The sequence below is a fragment of the Mesoplodon mirus genome (genome assembly GCF_964341445.2).
Source record: "Mesoplodon mirus genome assembly, chromosome: 12".
In the NCBI taxonomy this organism is placed as follows: Eukaryota; Metazoa; Chordata; class Mammalia; order Artiodactyla; family Ziphiidae; genus Mesoplodon; species Mesoplodon mirus.
Genome location: NC_138988.1, coordinates 23,682,618 through 23,699,468, shown reverse-complemented (window position 1 = coordinate 23,699,468; position 16,851 = coordinate 23,682,618). Strand labels below are relative to the sequence as shown.

Below are 16,851 nucleotides of genomic sequence, written 5' to 3'. Positions count from 1 at the left end.
CTTGACTGTCCATCTTGGGACAAAGAGCTACATCCTTCGCGCCACCATTTCACAGGTACAAAAAGTGACTCACAGACCCCGTGGCCTTAAAGGTGAAATCATGCCAAGGCCCAAGGGGCCAGGTGACAACTAGCTACCAGCCAGCAGCCAGCCGCCATCTGTCAAACACCTACTCTGCTTGTGCAGGACGGTAGGAGCTTCATATACATCACACTCCCCTTGGACCTCGGGCTCACTGCCCCTATGTGTACAGCGGGCCAAGAACACATTTTGCAGATGACGAAAATGAGATTCAGAGGGGTGAATCTGTCTGTCCGGGACACAAGGCTGGGCCACGATTCTAACCCCCTGCTCCCCAACCCCACAGTGCCTTGAAAAGGGTTGAGCCCGAGACCATGTTTCACAAGGACAGGGCATCTCTGGAACGCAGGGCCTGTGGCCAGCAAAACCCGGAGATCTGAAAGCTGCACCAGCCATCAGAAGGATGACTCCTTCCCACCAGGTCCCTCTGCTTGGCTCAGGGTCGAGAAAAGATACCCACAGGTGAGCAGACCAGTTATAACACCAGCAAAATCAAAATCAAATAAAAACCAGTGGGGCTGGAGTGGGAACAGGAACTTACGTGTGAAGAGGGAGGCGCTCTGCCGGGGGAGCTGTCACTAAAATCTGGTCTAGAAAATTGTTGGACTCAGGACTGGTTTATCTGGAAAGACCTCTGGGCGAGTTTTAAACAAGCAAGCGCCTCCACCTGACTGCTGAAGAAGTGGGGTAACTCTCAGTTACCTCCCTTTCTTTCTCATTTAAGTCTCTTTATACCCTTTTTCATTTCCACTGTATTGTCTATAATAATCGACAGGCTGTATGTTGTCTAACACTTGACCGTGACAACGAATTCCTTACTTTTATATTGATTTCAGAAGGCTGGTGGTTTTTTGTGTTTTGGTTTTTCAAGCCATGAAAGTGAGTGGAGTCACATTCCCAAATTCATTACCACAAAGACGAGCCTACTGTCTTATCATGCACACAGCTTCTTTTAAGTCGGGTTTATTCACTCAAATTGCAGCTTAACCACTAGGACAAAGAAATTTAATTCTATGTACCCCTGGGCATTAAAAAGATAATTTCCCCCCAAATTAGAGATGAGGCAAAACTTCTGGGTTTTAATTCTACACACCCCAAAACAGCAAGCAAGGCATTTGTTATAATCATTAGAGCTACATGGAGAAAGGCCCGATTTTTTTTTTTTTTTTTTTTTTTACCAGTGAGCCCAGACACACGAGTTGCCCTGCCACCAAATGTCAGCAAGATGATACCATGGCCTCCCCACACAGCCCAGGGTCCCCCAAATGGTACCACTTACAGAAAGAGAGAGAGGATACGGGATGAAGCAGCACCGAGCGACGGTATGGCTGTCAACTCGTTGTTACTGAGGTACCTGTAATGACAGCAAGAAGAAATGAATCATTTAAATGAATAGTAAGAAATCACAGACATAAAAGGGAAATTAAAACAACAGTGCTGAGCTGGCCACGGGAAGACTGCTATGACGTCATGCTGAATACAAGGCAAAGAATCTAAAAGCAAGTTGTTAACGGGAGAGAAGTTATGCCAGGTCACAAAAACCAATTATTTACCACACCCAGAGTTTGTGAATAAACACTCAGGAGATGTCTCCCGTCCTCTAGGAGCTTCCAATCTAGCTCAGAAATCAAGACTAACAGACAAGGAACTGCGAACGCAGGCCAAGGTGCGTGATGCAGAACAACAGCGCCCTCAAGACCACCAGTGAGAGAGCTCCTTGTGGGCTGAAACAGTCAGAAAAGATCTGGGGAGGAAAGACCACCCACCCCTGGTTGTTTCGTGCACATCCCTGACACGGCTCTGCCCTCACCGAAGGGCAACACGCTCGGACCCAGCGCCAAAGACTCGCGCACTCCCGTGGGGTTCCTGGCGCTGGGCCACGTGGGCCAATTACTCCAGTGCCTCATCTGTACAACAGCAAAGGAGCTGGACTTGGAGATTCTCATCTATTTGAGATTCCAGCTTCTCTGAACTCTGATGAAGTCTCCAGACACGTTTCCCAGGAATATATCCATATAATGGATATATACACACACACTTTTGCACAAAGACAACTGGAAAATCCTCCTCAAGACCACAGATGCTTCCCAAGCTCCCTTCCCGCTCGAATATTCTAAATCTGTACTTCCATAGTTCATGACTCTTAACGGAAAGGAAAGCCCGAGAACCAGAACACAGCTCGCCTGGTCCGCCCCCACAGGCTCCGGAATCTGGCCTCCTTACATGGACATGTAGTTCCAAATCCGAGAAGAGAATCCAAAGTCAGGCTTGCAAAGTGAGCGCAAAAATCCTTAAGAAAGCCAAAGCATAGTGCTCAGGCTTTTTGCCGGGTGATGGGCTGGAAAGAAACTGTATCTGGGATGCAGAATCAAGGATAAAGCTGGGTTATCTTATTCTCATTTTTGCAGAGAGTATGTCTTACACAGAGCATCTTGTTATGGTTTGAAGACAAGGCCACTGAAATGACAGCTGTATTCATACAAGTTTACAGCTAGTATTTGCTTGAATAGAATAATCTGGTTGTCTGCCATCTTTTATAGAAATGAATAGGGTTAAAAAAAGGGAAAAGGCCTTGAATTATCCCATTTGCCTTCTTCAGTGCCAAAGCTAGTTAGAGATGAAGCTTGGCAATTACTGGGCTGAGGGACACAGAATGTCTGTTTCAATAGCTTCATGACTGAAGCATCTGGCAGAGAGAAAGCAGATCCGTATCATGCGGCAAATCCTTTCTCCACTTAAAGGGCCCTTGTTTGTGTGTTGAAGGAGACAATTAATTACTTTAACAGTCTCTTATCTGACTGCCCCCTAAATCAGATTGCTTCTCCTTCACCTTTTATCTCTCCACCCCTGCTGCGATCCGTTTCCTATCTTGGTACAGGGATTCTGAAAACTCTCCATCAGTATGAATCTCCACTAATAAATCTTCACAGTACCATAAATGCACATATTACTAGAAAAGCGCCTCAGATCTTATCAGAGCAAGGGAAACTAAGGTCAGGGGCCTGTTGCCAAGAAGGCAGCTTGCTTAAGAACTCTTCAGTTCTTACAGATTTACTCTCCAACACAGATGTTGGGGGGGGGGGGTCATAATACTAATAGCGGCAGCTAACTTACTGAGGGCTTATTATGTGCCAGGAACGACTCTAAGAGCCTTTCAGTATACTGACCCGTCTTTAGAGCCCTACAAGGCAGGCTCCACGAACAATGTCATTGTACCAATAGGGAAACTGAATCACTAAGATGTTAAGTAATTTGAGCAAAGTCACCAGCAGTAAAAGGCAGTGGCCCTGTGTGTCTAGCCCCAAAGTTTAGGTTCTTAACCATCACCTCTGCTTATGTACAGCGACAGTAGCAACTCTACAGTATTACGTCACTGCATCGTTACAACTCTGAGGTTGGAACCAGGTACTAGTACTGTTCCCTACCTTACAGGTAAGTTCTCTAAGTTTCAGTATAAGTCACCACCCCAGGGTGACACTGAGAGAGAGAGGCCTGGACAAGAGCCAAACAAAGTACAACTGCAAATCACAGGAGAGCCACAAGCGAAAAGGCCAGCAGGCAGAAAGCTCGTAATTCCTGGGGTACCATGGTAACTGCACTGCAGTTGCTTAGGATTGGACTCGATTTTAAACCCAAAATGAACAGTATGGACTTTACTGCAGGGGAACTCTGGCTGAATGAGCTCGGTCTCAGGCCGCCCCTGATGCACATATGACAAACTGCTCCACCCAATTTCACAGAATAATAAATGAACAAGGAAAAAGGGCATCATCATAGTATCTCATATCTTGACCAAAATGCTGGAAGCAGAGTGTGCAGGTGCCGTGGACCAGTGCTGAAGGTAAACAGGACATTTTAGGTCTGGATCAGCAGCCCGGAGTCAACAGGATGAGGCAGAAATCGCAGGCTCTGATCTCAGCAGGGCTGCTGGATTTATGAAAAGGTCCGATGGAGCTCAAAGGAGAAGATCCACAAGGCTAGCTTACTTCTGGGATCGTTTCTACTTAAAAAGAACCGCTAGTAAATCTAAGTCAGCTCCACCACTGCTGGCTCTCTCTGTTCACTCTGTCCCTTGTTGAAACCAGAACACTACCCTCAGAAGGCAACGGAGGACCAACGCACGCTGACGCACGACCAACTTTTCAGACTGAAATAGAGACCGGGCAAAAATAGCACAGCCAGAGCTGGGCAGGGAAGGGCCCTCGGCAAGTTCTGCACAGTCTCCACACGTAAAGACACTGTCGGGACTTAGGACTGTGTTTGATGAAATCTTCTGAATATCTCGGGCTGTGCAATCCTCCCCCGCTTCGGACTCCCCCCACAAATTTGCTTCCATCCAAGGCCCTAAAAATCCTTCTAAATATCTGGCTTCTATAACTGAACCTTTTCCTGATGATTCAGGACCGAGAAGTGCTCCAGGAGCATCAGACCGTGAATTGTGGCCCAACCCTGCAGCTGGAAAAGGTGTGAAAAAGATGTGGGGGTGGGGGTGGGGGTCCCTCCCTGGGCAGACGTGGAGGTGGGCCTTTCCCAGCCTTCTGGGCCCCCTCAGCTCTCTCTGAAACTCCCATTTACGTCCTCGACTTGGTTTATAGGAAGTTTTTACATTTTGCAAGACGCAAAATGTTAAAAAACGATGTTTCTGAGGACTTTCATTACTATGACTGCCTCAATCGAATTAGGCATCAAGAAACAACGAAGGGCTTCCCCGGTGGCTCAGTGGTTGAGAATCCGCCTGCCGATGCAGGGGACACGGGTTCGTGCCCCGGTCCGGGAAGATCCCACATGCTGTGGAGCAGCTAGGCCCGTGAGCCATGGCCGCTGAGCCTGCGCATCCAGAGCCTGTGCTCCGCAACGGGAGAGGCCACAACGGTGAGAGGCCCGTGTACTGCAAAAAAAAAAAAAAAAAAAAGAAAAAAGAAACAACGAAAAACCCACAGGTCATTCTGAGTTATAGTGCTTTCTGGTTTTTTAAAAATTTTTGGCCATATTTATTTATATACTGATAGCTGAGATAAGCACACAGTAAAATTTCAAACTGTTTCAAAAAAGAACACCAGGAATACATATTGAAATATACAGCTTCCTTGCCCCTCCAGGCCTCTGGTCGGCCTCCTCCAGCTGCCGGCTACTAGGGATGGACACGTGTTTTTCTTTCACGCAGCTACTTGTGTGTTATACAGACTGTTCGGTACCAGTTTTTCCCTTAGTAATAGATCTTGGAAATCTCCCTAATTCTTTTAACCAGCGGTGGACCGCTCCTCGGCTGGGATGAACGGTATGAATGAACCATAATTTATTTAGCCGATCTGCCAGTTCGTAGGCAGTTTGGTTGTTTCCAAACACAAAGGGAGCTGCCATTAATAACAGTCAAAGTTGGGCAGGGGGTTGGAACGTCAGTTCGTTTTGTTTCTCAAGCAGGAGAAAGTCGTCAGTAGCAGGTAGGCTCACGCTATTTTGGACTCAGGGCCACTTAATCAATAACTGTTATTAGTGTTTTCAGCTACTTGAGAATAAGGCAGACTACATAACGACTTTGGCAAGACTTATGATATAGTGTGTATACCAGCTGGCCGGATACAGTTACTTTAATATCATGATATAGGATACAGTTACTTGAAGTCAGCACTTATAAACAACAAGGGCCAACGCTTTTCTATGTGCCAGGCTCTGGGCTGAGGGCTTTATGTGCCACGTCTCACTGAATGACATGTCAACCCTTTAAGGAAGGCACTAAATCATCACCTCACCTTAAAAGAAGAAACTGAGGCCCAGTTACGGCACAGCAGAGCAGGGATTATCAGGAGGGGATTATACAGCTCAGATTTTTACATCAGACAGACCCGGGTGCATTCAACCCCGAGCCTACCCCTACCAATCGAATGGTCTTCGGCATGTCACTTAACCTCACTGTGCCTTAGCTTCCTTCTCCCCAGTATGTGCAAAGTACGAGCACCAACTTCATAGGATTTTGGCAGGATCTGGCTGAAATAATTAAATCTAACAGCCTAGGAGAGAGCCAGATATATAGTAAATGCTTAACAGGTGGTGGTAATTCATAGCCAAAAAGCAGTGCCTCACATGACACCCCCTCGGGATTTCGCCCCGCCCTTAAACACACCGCACACACGCACACACGGAGGGGGGAGAGCAGAAGCCTGGGACACCAGAGGGTGAGCCATAAATACCCAGAGGCAGGGCACACTCAGCCTTCCTCGCCGCCTTCAGGAACATTTTAGGTCAACAGCCCTGGAAAGCACACGATAGCACCCACATGAAGCATTCCCGGGCCAGGCAGCAGTAACGTGATCCGAGTGCAGTGTTGAAAGAGGCCGGTATAAATAGCCCCTCTTATTAATAGCGGAGCCTCGCCGTCCAGGCCCGCTGGCTGGAAGCCCTCCCTGGTGGGCTTTCCTCGGAGCTGCGGGCAGTGAGGACCAGGTGGCCTGGCAGCAGGTGCACGAGCATCCTCACGTCCTCCGGGGGCCTCCGACGGCTCGCTTTCTCTCTCCCACTGGCCTGCGATGCTCTGTGGTTTCGGCCTCCAAAATAAAACCACTGCTAAACCACCGCCCGCTGCTTTGCCAGCCTGTGGTTCCCCTTGCGCTGAGCTTTCCAGACTCGAGTGGCTGTGCAGGGTTTAGGAGGAACTGACAGCTCCCGGGAGACCCAGTTAATTGACAAGCAATTGTGTGTCAGCTGTGATTTTTTTCTTTTCTGCAGTATCCTTCTCCACCTCTCCACCCTGCACTCCTGACAGCCTCTTTTTGCCTCCTCATGTATTAAAATTCCCTTCGGGAAAGGCTCTGATCCTTATCAGCGAGAAGTTCCACTGCTCTGTTCCCCCGGGGAATTTGTCTCGTCCATCCCACAGTGTGACACCAGGGACCAGAGGTGGTCATGGTGGTAAAGGGTTCAACCTATCGGCCCTCAAGGATTTGTTTCTTAACAAGGCGCCCAGCTCGGGGTGAGGGGTGTGCGCTGTGTGCTTCTGAGAGTAGCAGAAGAGAAGAGAAATAACACACAGGGAGCCCTCCCTATGGGCAAGGCTCTGGACATCAGCTCCAATGAATAATTATTATAATTCGATAACGTGTCATGATGCCCATGTTCCAGAAGAGGGAAAAGAGACACAGAGGTAAGTAACTTGTCCAGGGACACAGTCCCCATAAGGGGGCAGAACCAGAACTCAAACCCAGGTCTGCTTGCTACCAAATGTGCATTTTCCCCAGTACACCCTACTGCATCCATAAAGGGCCATCCCTGTCTTTACAACTCCCACACCCAGGAAGGCAGTGCTGCCACATAGAGCTTGGGACAGGAGTTAGACTGAGGACTGCAGGCCCAGCTCTCCCACGTACCAGCTGTGCAACTGCAGCCAGGTTCCCAGGCCTCGACTCCTCCAACCGTCTCAAAAAGGTAGAATGACCATAAGGCGTGGACAGCTTAGCACAGTGGCCAGCTACGTGTGTCAACATTCCTGAGTGCATTAGCGGGAGAAAGGAGAGAAGGCACACACAGCAGAGAGAGAGCACAGAGGAGTCGGTGAGGAGCCTCATCCTGTCCCTAAATTCAACAGGAGCTCGGGGAGGGAGCAAAGCCAGGTTGGGAGGGGAGGAGGGAGGCTGGGCTTGCAGGGAGTGTGGGTTTGGACAAGGGGTCTGGAGGAGTAAGAGGAAATACCCGGTACCTAGAGAGGAAAGACTGGTGCAGGACGAGTGATACAGGAGATAAACACTGCACTTCCTGTCCTTTTAAAATCTTTGGTGGAAGGCTGTGGGTTAAGATGAGGGGTATGGGGATTTCGGGCAGTGCAGCTTCAGGGTTAAATGCACAGCTCTGGGAATCAAACAGATTTGAGTTCAGCTCTCAGCTTTACCAACTAGGCAACACTGCATGGGTTTATTTAACCTCTCCGAGCTTCCATTTCCTCCTCTGTAAAGTGGAGAAAATAACTGTAAAGGAAAGAATTAAAATCAGATAGAACTGGTGTCAGGATGAAATGAGGCAGTCTTCCCCGAAGTGTGAGTGCGGTGCTGCTGTGATTACTGTGGCCGTTGGGATTCGGGAAACTTATTTTTAAGACTAACCAGCATCCCCAATGAAGGACAGGTGCAAGTCAGATGCTCTCTCAGTTCTAGACCTGGGTGGGGTTTACGTTCCAAAAAAGCACCAAGTAGAAGGGGGATTAAAAGCCGGAGGTCAAGGGAACCAAACCAAATGAAAATTGAAAGGCTGTCTGGGGAAGGAACAAATGGAAAAAGAAAACTAGAGAGAATAATGCAGAAAAGGCTCATGGGAGCGTCTACTGTGCCCCAAATTTATGGCAGGGCCAATGATTTTGGAACCATAACCTAACATGACCCCCAGGACCCTGCAGGACCCAGGCGCTGGCCACACACCCCAGCCCTCATGCACTCCTGGCAAAATGGGCCTCGTCCTCTTCCTTCCTTGGGGGCCTGTATTTGCAGCCTGTCCTGTCCACATCATTCACATTTGCTTGATCTGACCATCACCATCCTGAGCACGCTGGCTCCGTTATCACCCCTCCAAAATCACAAAGGAAGAAAATCCTCCCGTGACCCTATCCTAGGCCCCCCTTAACGCTTACCACCAGTGAGTCCTACTGGTTTCCTTGTTACCCCTACGTGGTGCCCCATCTTAACGTGAGTTCTGTGAGAGGCGAGGTTTGTCTGCAGCGCCAGGATTGGGGGAGAAGCGGAGCAGCATTTAAGGGGCCGCCGAGAAACTCTGGAGCCAGGATAAAGAATATCTGAATGCAGTATTTTTTAAGTATCAAAGTGAACACAAAACAAAATTCATTAAGAACAGAGTAAGTTTTCACGCCAAGATAGGATTGGCAACAGTGCCGTGTCAAGCCAGACTGGAGCCTGGGGCAAAGGAAAGGTCAGTAAAGCTGATCCTGACTTTACCGAAACTTCTTGTATTTTGTTGACCATAGGGTTTTTTGGGCATTCATTTTATGTTTTAAATACTGCATTAAGGTATCGTTTATCTCAAATGCTGAGTTTTCAGAGGCCCCTTAAATTCAGCACCTGAGGCGAATGCCTCATTTGCCAACCCTAATCCTAGCCCTGTATGTCTGTCTTATTCACTCCTGTGCTCCCAGCAGCAGAGCAGTGCCTGGCACATAGTAGATATTCAAGGAAATGTTAAATGAAAGCTTGAATAATGCCAGAAGAAACACCTCAATTTTTGTTTTGTCCAATTCTAAAAGAAACCACTAAGCTCTGAGACTCAACATGCAGAAGTTGAATATCATAACCACAAGCATTAAAGGCAGCCTGGATCAGGGGAAAGCACTGGGTTATGAAGCAAACCGGTTCCTTGATGGACTGCGTTTATCATCTTGGGTGACTGTGATGGGCTGAACTGTATTCCCTCAAGATTCATATGTTGAACTCCTAGCCCTCAGTACCTCAGAATGTGACTGCATTTGGAGAAAGGGTCTTGAAAGAGGTCATATGCATGGGTCCTAATTTAATATAGCTGGTGCCCTTTTAAGAAGAGGACATTTGGACACACACAAGAGGCATCAGGGAAGTGCGCCTATAAAGGAAAGGCAACATGAAGAGGTGGCAAGAAGGTGGCTTCAGTGGAAACCAACCCTGCCAAGACCTTGCTCTTGAACTTCCAGCCTCCAAAACTGTGAGAAAATAAGTTTCCGTTCTTGAAGTCACCCAGTCTGTGGTCTTTTTGGCAAACTAACATAATAACCCACTCCAAACTTCCCTGCCCTGACCGCTGGTCTGTTGACCCTATGGGAAAATAATGATCCTGGACAAAGTATTTCCAAGGGCCCCTTCCAACTCTGATCTTCCTTTAACTTTGGAAGTTGAAACCTTTTTTAAACAGATATGGAAATCATAAACGCCATCTTGGAGAATTTGGAGACGGCGGTAGGGAATGCAAGTATTTTACAAATTGCACCATCTGATTAAATTTCCTTTAGATAAATCATCAACAATGGAATCGAAGAATAATAAACAAGGACTTTTATCAGTTACATATAATAAGTAAAATATGTAAAGCACTTAATAATGTCTAAAAAATATCTAACAATAGAAGCACTGGGTGAATGATTTATGGAATATTCATGTGTAGCAGTTTTACACAAAAATTGAAATGGGATAGTAAAAACCTTTAAGTTTACATGACAAAGTTGTCAAAAATGTAAGGATAACTAAAAAAACAGACATAATACCACAATATAAACACAGCTTGATTCCAGAATTATAAGTGTAGAGGTGTATATTTTTCACTAAGTGTTCACAACGGTTAGGTCTGGGTGATAATTCTAGTGATTTTCATTTGTTTTTACATACTTCTACAGTTTCCAAATTTTCTGCAGTGGGTATGCATGGCTTTTCTCTAAAGCCCCGTGGAACTAAAATCCTGATAACCCTAACATCCTTGTTAAAAGCAGAATTCTTTACATTAAAAAGAAGAAGAAGAAAAAGAAGAGGAAGAGGAGGAAGAGGAGGAGGAGGAGGAGGAGGAAGAGGAGGAAGAGGAGGAGGAGGAGAAGAAGAAAAGATTGAGGCCTGATTTAAAGGACACTGCAAGAGGCAGCAAGCCCAGAGTTCCAAAGGCAGTAATGTCTAGTTCTCTTTGGAGATGGGAAGAGAAAAGTCCACCTTACTATCTATTCCTCTATACCTTGGCTTCCTGGGAAACAGAAGGGGTGGGCTGGCGCAAATGTCCCTGCAAAGCAGGCTGCTCTAGCGCCCTGGGAACTGGGGCAAGTACCAGCCAGGTGTGTTAACCCAGCTGGTCCCCCAAGCTTCCCACAAGCCTATACACCCACCATGGACTTGTAATTTCCAGTAACCTGCTGGACTGCCCAGGAAAAAGAGAGGGGCTTCAGTGAAGGAGCACTAAGTAAGGAGGACAGTTTGTCACTGACAGTCCCTAGCAGATGCTCCTTCGAACAAGTTCAGAATGCTGATCCAGGGAAGAGAGCGATGCTGCCATAAGAGAGAATCTTTCCAAGGAGCTCTCCATCCCCCCAGCCCCCAGAAGTTTGGGGAAAAGCACTCACACTTCTTGTAGATTCGGCAAGTCCTCAAAACCAGCAGGATCAATCTCAGAAAGTTTGCTGTAACTCAGGTTTCTGGTAAAAGGAGAGCAAAAAACAAACAAAAAATTCAATCACTATCCTCAAATTCAGGAATCGTCTACCCATCCCTCCCCCCCCAAAAAAATCCCTCTCCCTGATAACTGCCCATATCTCACGCCCTATTTTAAGTAATCTTATTGATAATGAGATTTACAGCTATACCTCGTCCCCACTTGGATCCATAAACAAGCCACTATGAAAATCTCAATTCACTTGAGGTTGGCTAAATCCAAATGGATTTCAATCAATACCACTTTGCCACTTCACGACTTCATAAAGAAATTCTGAGGGAAGCTAACCCTCCTACTTTACACTAGAGCATGCTAGTCCAAATGCTTTGTACCATATCAAGTCCAAGGCTATTCTAAATGGCATTTTTTAAAATTAATGTTTTACTAAGGCATCAAACACTATCAAGAAGTAGTAAAGGGAAAGAAGGGCTGGAGACTGATCCTTCTTTGGCTAAAAATCCCTGGTCCTCAACCAGGGATGACATCTGGCAAAGTCTGGAGACATTTCTGGTTGTCATGACTGCAGGGAAGGTGGAGGGGGTGCGCTACTGGCATCTGGTGGGTAGAGGACAAGGATGCTGCTAAACATCCTACGACGCACAGGACAGCCCTTAACAACAGATGATTATCCAGCCCTAAGTGTCAACGCTAACGTACAGAGGTTGAGAGACCTTGGTCTAAACAAGAACTTAAGATGAAAAATCGCTCAGATGTATACTCCAAGTTGAAAGGACTGTTTAAGAAGTGAGCAGGGCTTCCCTGGTGGCGCAGTGGTTGAGAGTCCGCCTGCCGATGCAGGGGACACGGGTTCGTGCCCTGGTCCGGGAAGATCCCACATGCCGCGGAGCGGCTGGGCCCGTGAGCCATGGCCGCTGAGCCTGCGCGTCCGGAGCCTGTGCTCCGCAATGGGAGAGGCCACAACACTGAGAGGCCAGCGTACCGCAAAAAAAAAAAAAAAAAAAAAAAGAAGTGAGCAATGTACAACCCTAATCATAAGGCTTATACGAACACAGCACCCCTACCATCAATGAGTAAATATTTCGAGTGATAAGCGCACAGGAGAGAGGAGCAGTGTCACGGGGAAACATCGGTGTGAACCAAAGCCTCACGTGCCAGCAGCCTCCTCAAGATGACAGCATCCATCACAATTATTCAGAACCACTTCTCTCTCCCCTTCCTCCCCGACCCCCGTCCTCAGAGGAAGACAAGGACCAAGTGGGGCAACGTCGGATCGGCTGAGCTTCTCAGATCACACCTTAAACCCAGACCAGGTTAATCTTCCAGGAACAGAATCCACAGAGATGTGGACCACATGGGCCCTTACTTCTTTTTTTTTTTTTTTGCGCCGTACGTGGGCCTCTCACTGTTGTGGCCTCTCCCGTTGCGGAGCACAGGCTCCGGACGCGCAGGCTCAGCGGCCATGGCTCACGGGCCCAGCTGCTCCGCGGCATGTGGGATCCTCCCGGACCGGGGCATGAACCCACGTCCCCTGCATCGGCAGGCAGACTCTCAACCACTGCGCCACCAGGGAAGCCCTGGGCCCTTACTTCTTAACTGTGCACTGTGCCCTGCTCCCTGCCACTAAAATACACCTAGTCCTGTGTATGCCGAAGGGGCTGGCTGACATTTTTCATCTCAGTTATTAATTCCATTGCTGTTACTGACAATTAACAAGTACCGCGAATCATGAGTTTAGAGTCTGTCTCTTAAGGGGCCCAGCATCACATTAAGTGCCAACTTTCTTTGAAGCTTTCTCCAGAGACATTCCAATCAATACTAGGCCAGAGCTGACAGCCATTTCACTGTCAACTCAAGACATTCATCTAAATAAAAGTCAAACTACCCTTGAAATTAATGGCACATCTGTGTTCAGGGCACAGCCCGAATTAAAAGCAATTTGTCCAAGGATTATGATACCATAAAAATTGAAGGTGGTAATTTTTAAACCACCTATTGAAGTCAAGTGTGAGCTTGTCTGCTCTTAGGAGTATTTACAATGGGATACTTAGAAACCAGCAGGTTAGACTTGGAACAGAAAATCCACAAATGGAGAGCATTCTCTCACGTCACAAAGAGGACTGAAAAGACTGAAATTTTCTTCTCTGGTGAGCATATTATCATGACAAAGGCGGGTGGAAATCTTGTTTCTGGGTCTACAGATACTGTGAGTTTATAATGACTGTGACATTTATATCATCACAGGTAATGGGAGTTGTTGGGCTAAAGGAAGCATGAGGGAAAGACTCAGAAACCACAAAGCCAAGAGTAGGAAGGGCAAGCAAGTAATGCGGGTGGTCACCTGCCAGGTGTGGAATGAGGTTGACACAGCAGTGGCCACACACCCGCCCTCCACCTACAGGGGGCATTTGCTCCTATTTCCAGAAACAAGGGTGGTATAGACCAGTCTCCTCCATTTCCAAGAGAGGCTCAATCTCTGAATTTTTATGTGAAATCTTTTCAATTCTTTGAGTACATATATAAATCTGCAGACCATATTTAGCCCGAGAACCACTGTTTTTCAAGCTCTGATCTAGGTTCAAAATGAATAACTTATTTCTGGCTTGTTATACGTGGCCAGGGCTGGAGCTGGGGCTCACAGGATCCAGGACCCAAGCAATTCCTGGTGGCTCCGTTTTGAACGATCTGGAATGAAATCACTTCCCTCAATTCCTACCCCAGAAGGGTCCACATCCTTCAGCAACTCAGTATTAGAATAAAACCACTTTCAGACTTCCCTGGTGGCACAGAGGTTAAGAATCTGCCTGCCAACGCAGGGGCACGGGTTCGAGCCCTGGTCCGGGAAGATCCCACATGCCACGGAGCAACTAAGCCCATGTGCCACAACTACTGAGCCTGCACTCTAGAGCCCACGAGCCACAACTACTGAGCCTGCATGCCAGAACTACTGAAGCCCATGAGCCTAGAGCCCGTGCTCTGCAACAAAGAGAAGCCACTGTAATGAGAAGTCCGCGCACCGCAACAAAGAGTAGCCCTCGCTAGGCACAACTAGAGAAAGCCCGTGCTCAACAACAAAGACCCAACGCAGCCATAAACAAACAAACAAACAAACAAACAAATAAATAAATAAAATGATAAAGAAAAAAAAGAATAAAACCACTTTAAAATCACAACACCCCTTGGTCCATCTTTCCCTTAAAAAGCACAATTTATTTAAATTTCAAAAATGCTACACAAATTCTGCTTTTTAGATAAGGCAGCTTGAGAAAGGGGGCTTCCATAAGCTAGTTTTATCAAGAAACCAGCCAGTAACAGGACTTAACATGGAAATTCTAGTAAGTAGCAACAAAGCTTTAGATACTTGTAAGTGGAAATTTAAGCACTCACTGGGTCTGCCTGGATGCGGTGACTTTTTGACTTTCAATGAACTAGAAAAGCCATATATCAACAACTGAGTGTCTGCAGACTGGCTCTAAGAGTAATTATCCTCTCGAGTGCCTATCAGCAACACAGACAGAAGACAGTGGCTGAGGCTCAGGTCCCTTGGAACAGCTCTGCTTCTGGACACAGAGCTGCCTAGCTTTTTAGTCTTGAGAAATAAATCCTGGTACAAGCTGTGGATCATCAACTGCTTTATCAGGAAATGGGGAAAATATTTATTCTCGCTGACAAATAAATACAATCTTAAGTAAAATCCTCAGACATTTTCTTGTTTGCTCATTTCTGGGAGGCACACTCCCAGCATAATTATTTTTTATTGTGGTAAAATATATGTAACACAAAATGTACCATCTTGACAACGTATGGTTCGGGGGCATTAAGTATATTCTCACTGTTGTGCAACCATCACCACCATCCATTCCTCACTAGAACTTTTTTTGCATCTTTTCCAACTGAAATGCAACACTCATGAAGCACTAACTTCCCATTCTCCCCTCCCCCCCGGGCTGGCCACCTCCACTCTACATGGTGTCTGTATGAATTTGACTTGGCTAGGTACTTCATATAAGTGGAGCCATAAAGTATACGACCGTTTGTGTCTGGCTTATTTCACTCAGAACAATGCCCTCAAGGTGTGTCCACATTGTAGTATGTGTCAGAATTTCCTGTTCCTTTTTGTGGCTGAATAGCATTCCATTATTTCACTGCATGCAGATAACTATATATCTCACTCACGTTTTGTTTATCCCTTTAACAGCTGATGGACAGTTGGCTTGTTTCCATCTTTTGGCTATCGTGAATCATGCTGCTATGAACATTGGTGGGTTTTTTTTTCCCCAGTATAATAAAGTTTAAAAAAAAAAACAAAAAACCTTTGACTGCCATGCTTCCTGACAACATTCATTCCTCAACGATTAATGACATCCATCTACTCAGCCCAAGAACTGTGGAGAGAGGGGTATGAATTCTCATCTCAGGTCTGAAGAACAATCCAAGAGTTAATCAGCAAAAAACCTTTAACGAGGCCTTTCTTTCAGGTGGCGGCTGACATGCACACCAGTCAAAAGCATCTCACTTATTTCTACAGACACGATCGCCCCTTACCAGGCCCGACATCTGAGTGTGTCTTCAGTAGAAGGTTTCAGATTCTCCTGTCAAAACAATTCATCTGTCAGCAGGACAGATGCTGTCAAAAGCATTTCTGCACCTTTCAGGAGCAAAGCAGAGGGGAAAGAAACCTCAGGGAATTTAGTTACTGCCAATTGCAGCTTTCATTAAACAGTTTGTCAGCCATTGTCATAACATACATTTCCTTGTTCTTGGCACAAAGGGTGCGCAGATCTTCGAACAATGGAGCCCGGCCGTAGATACCCTTTCTGCTAATGTGCTGAGAGATGACTGTCCAGCCCACCATTTGCCCAACACACAAGAGGCCTCTCGGCAGAGACCAGCTCAAGTTTTAGCCAGGTTTTATCTGCGGCTGAAAAGCAAAGGGTTCAACAGTGCACGACAGTAATCTGCTTGCTGAGCCTTTTTCCTGGCAAGACCCCTTACCCTGATCCCACAGAATGAGAAGAGCTAAGTGTTCAAATAGCTGAGAAATCCCCACTGTTCTGTAAACCTGTGCTCTCCAATTCAGCAGCCACTAGCCGTGTGACTACTGACATTTATGCTTTAATTAAGATTACAGAAAATTAAGAATTCAGCGTCTCAGTGGCACTAGCCATTGTCCAAATGTCCAGCCACCTGCAGCTAGCGGCTACTGTCTTGACTGCACAACGCAGGGGGAGGACATGTCCGTCATCCCTGAAATTTCTATTAATCTAAATCATGGAGTAATCAACAAATACGTCTGAATCATAAAGTAATCAACAAATATTTAAAGTGAAACAGCACGGAGGGAAGAAACTTGGACTTTAAAAATAAATTTGATGACTATAGCTTTATAGTACAGTCTCAAGTCAGGGAGCCTGATTCCTCCAGCTCCGTTTTTCTTTCTCAAGATTGCTTTGGCTATTCGGGATCTTTTGTGTTTCCATACAAATTGTAAAATTTTTTGTTCTAATTCTGTGAAAAATTACAAAACAGGTATAGAGTTACAGATGTAGAAAACAAACTTATGATTACCGGGGTAAGGGGCGGGGGGATAAATTGGGACATATACACATTACTATATATAAAATAGACAACTAATAAGGACCTACTGTAGAGCACAGGAAA

At 46.4% G+C, this 16,851-nt stretch overlaps 1 protein-coding gene across 1 annotated transcript in view; it reads right to left on the bottom strand.

Moving 5' to 3' along the window:
- The window catches only part of LRIG1 (leucine rich repeats and immunoglobulin like domains 1), a 120,020-nt gene that overhangs the window by 68,660 nt on the left and 34,509 nt on the right, over positions 1-16,851 (bottom strand). The window contains exons 2-3 of the mRNA XM_082638312.1: positions 11,144-11,215; positions 1,361-1,435 (exon numbers count right to left, since the gene is read on the bottom strand). Of these exons, the coding sequence (XP_082494438.1) occupies positions 1,361-1,435; positions 11,144-11,215 (147 nt within the window). The remainder of the gene's footprint in view (positions 1-1,360; positions 1,436-11,143; positions 11,216-16,851) is intronic.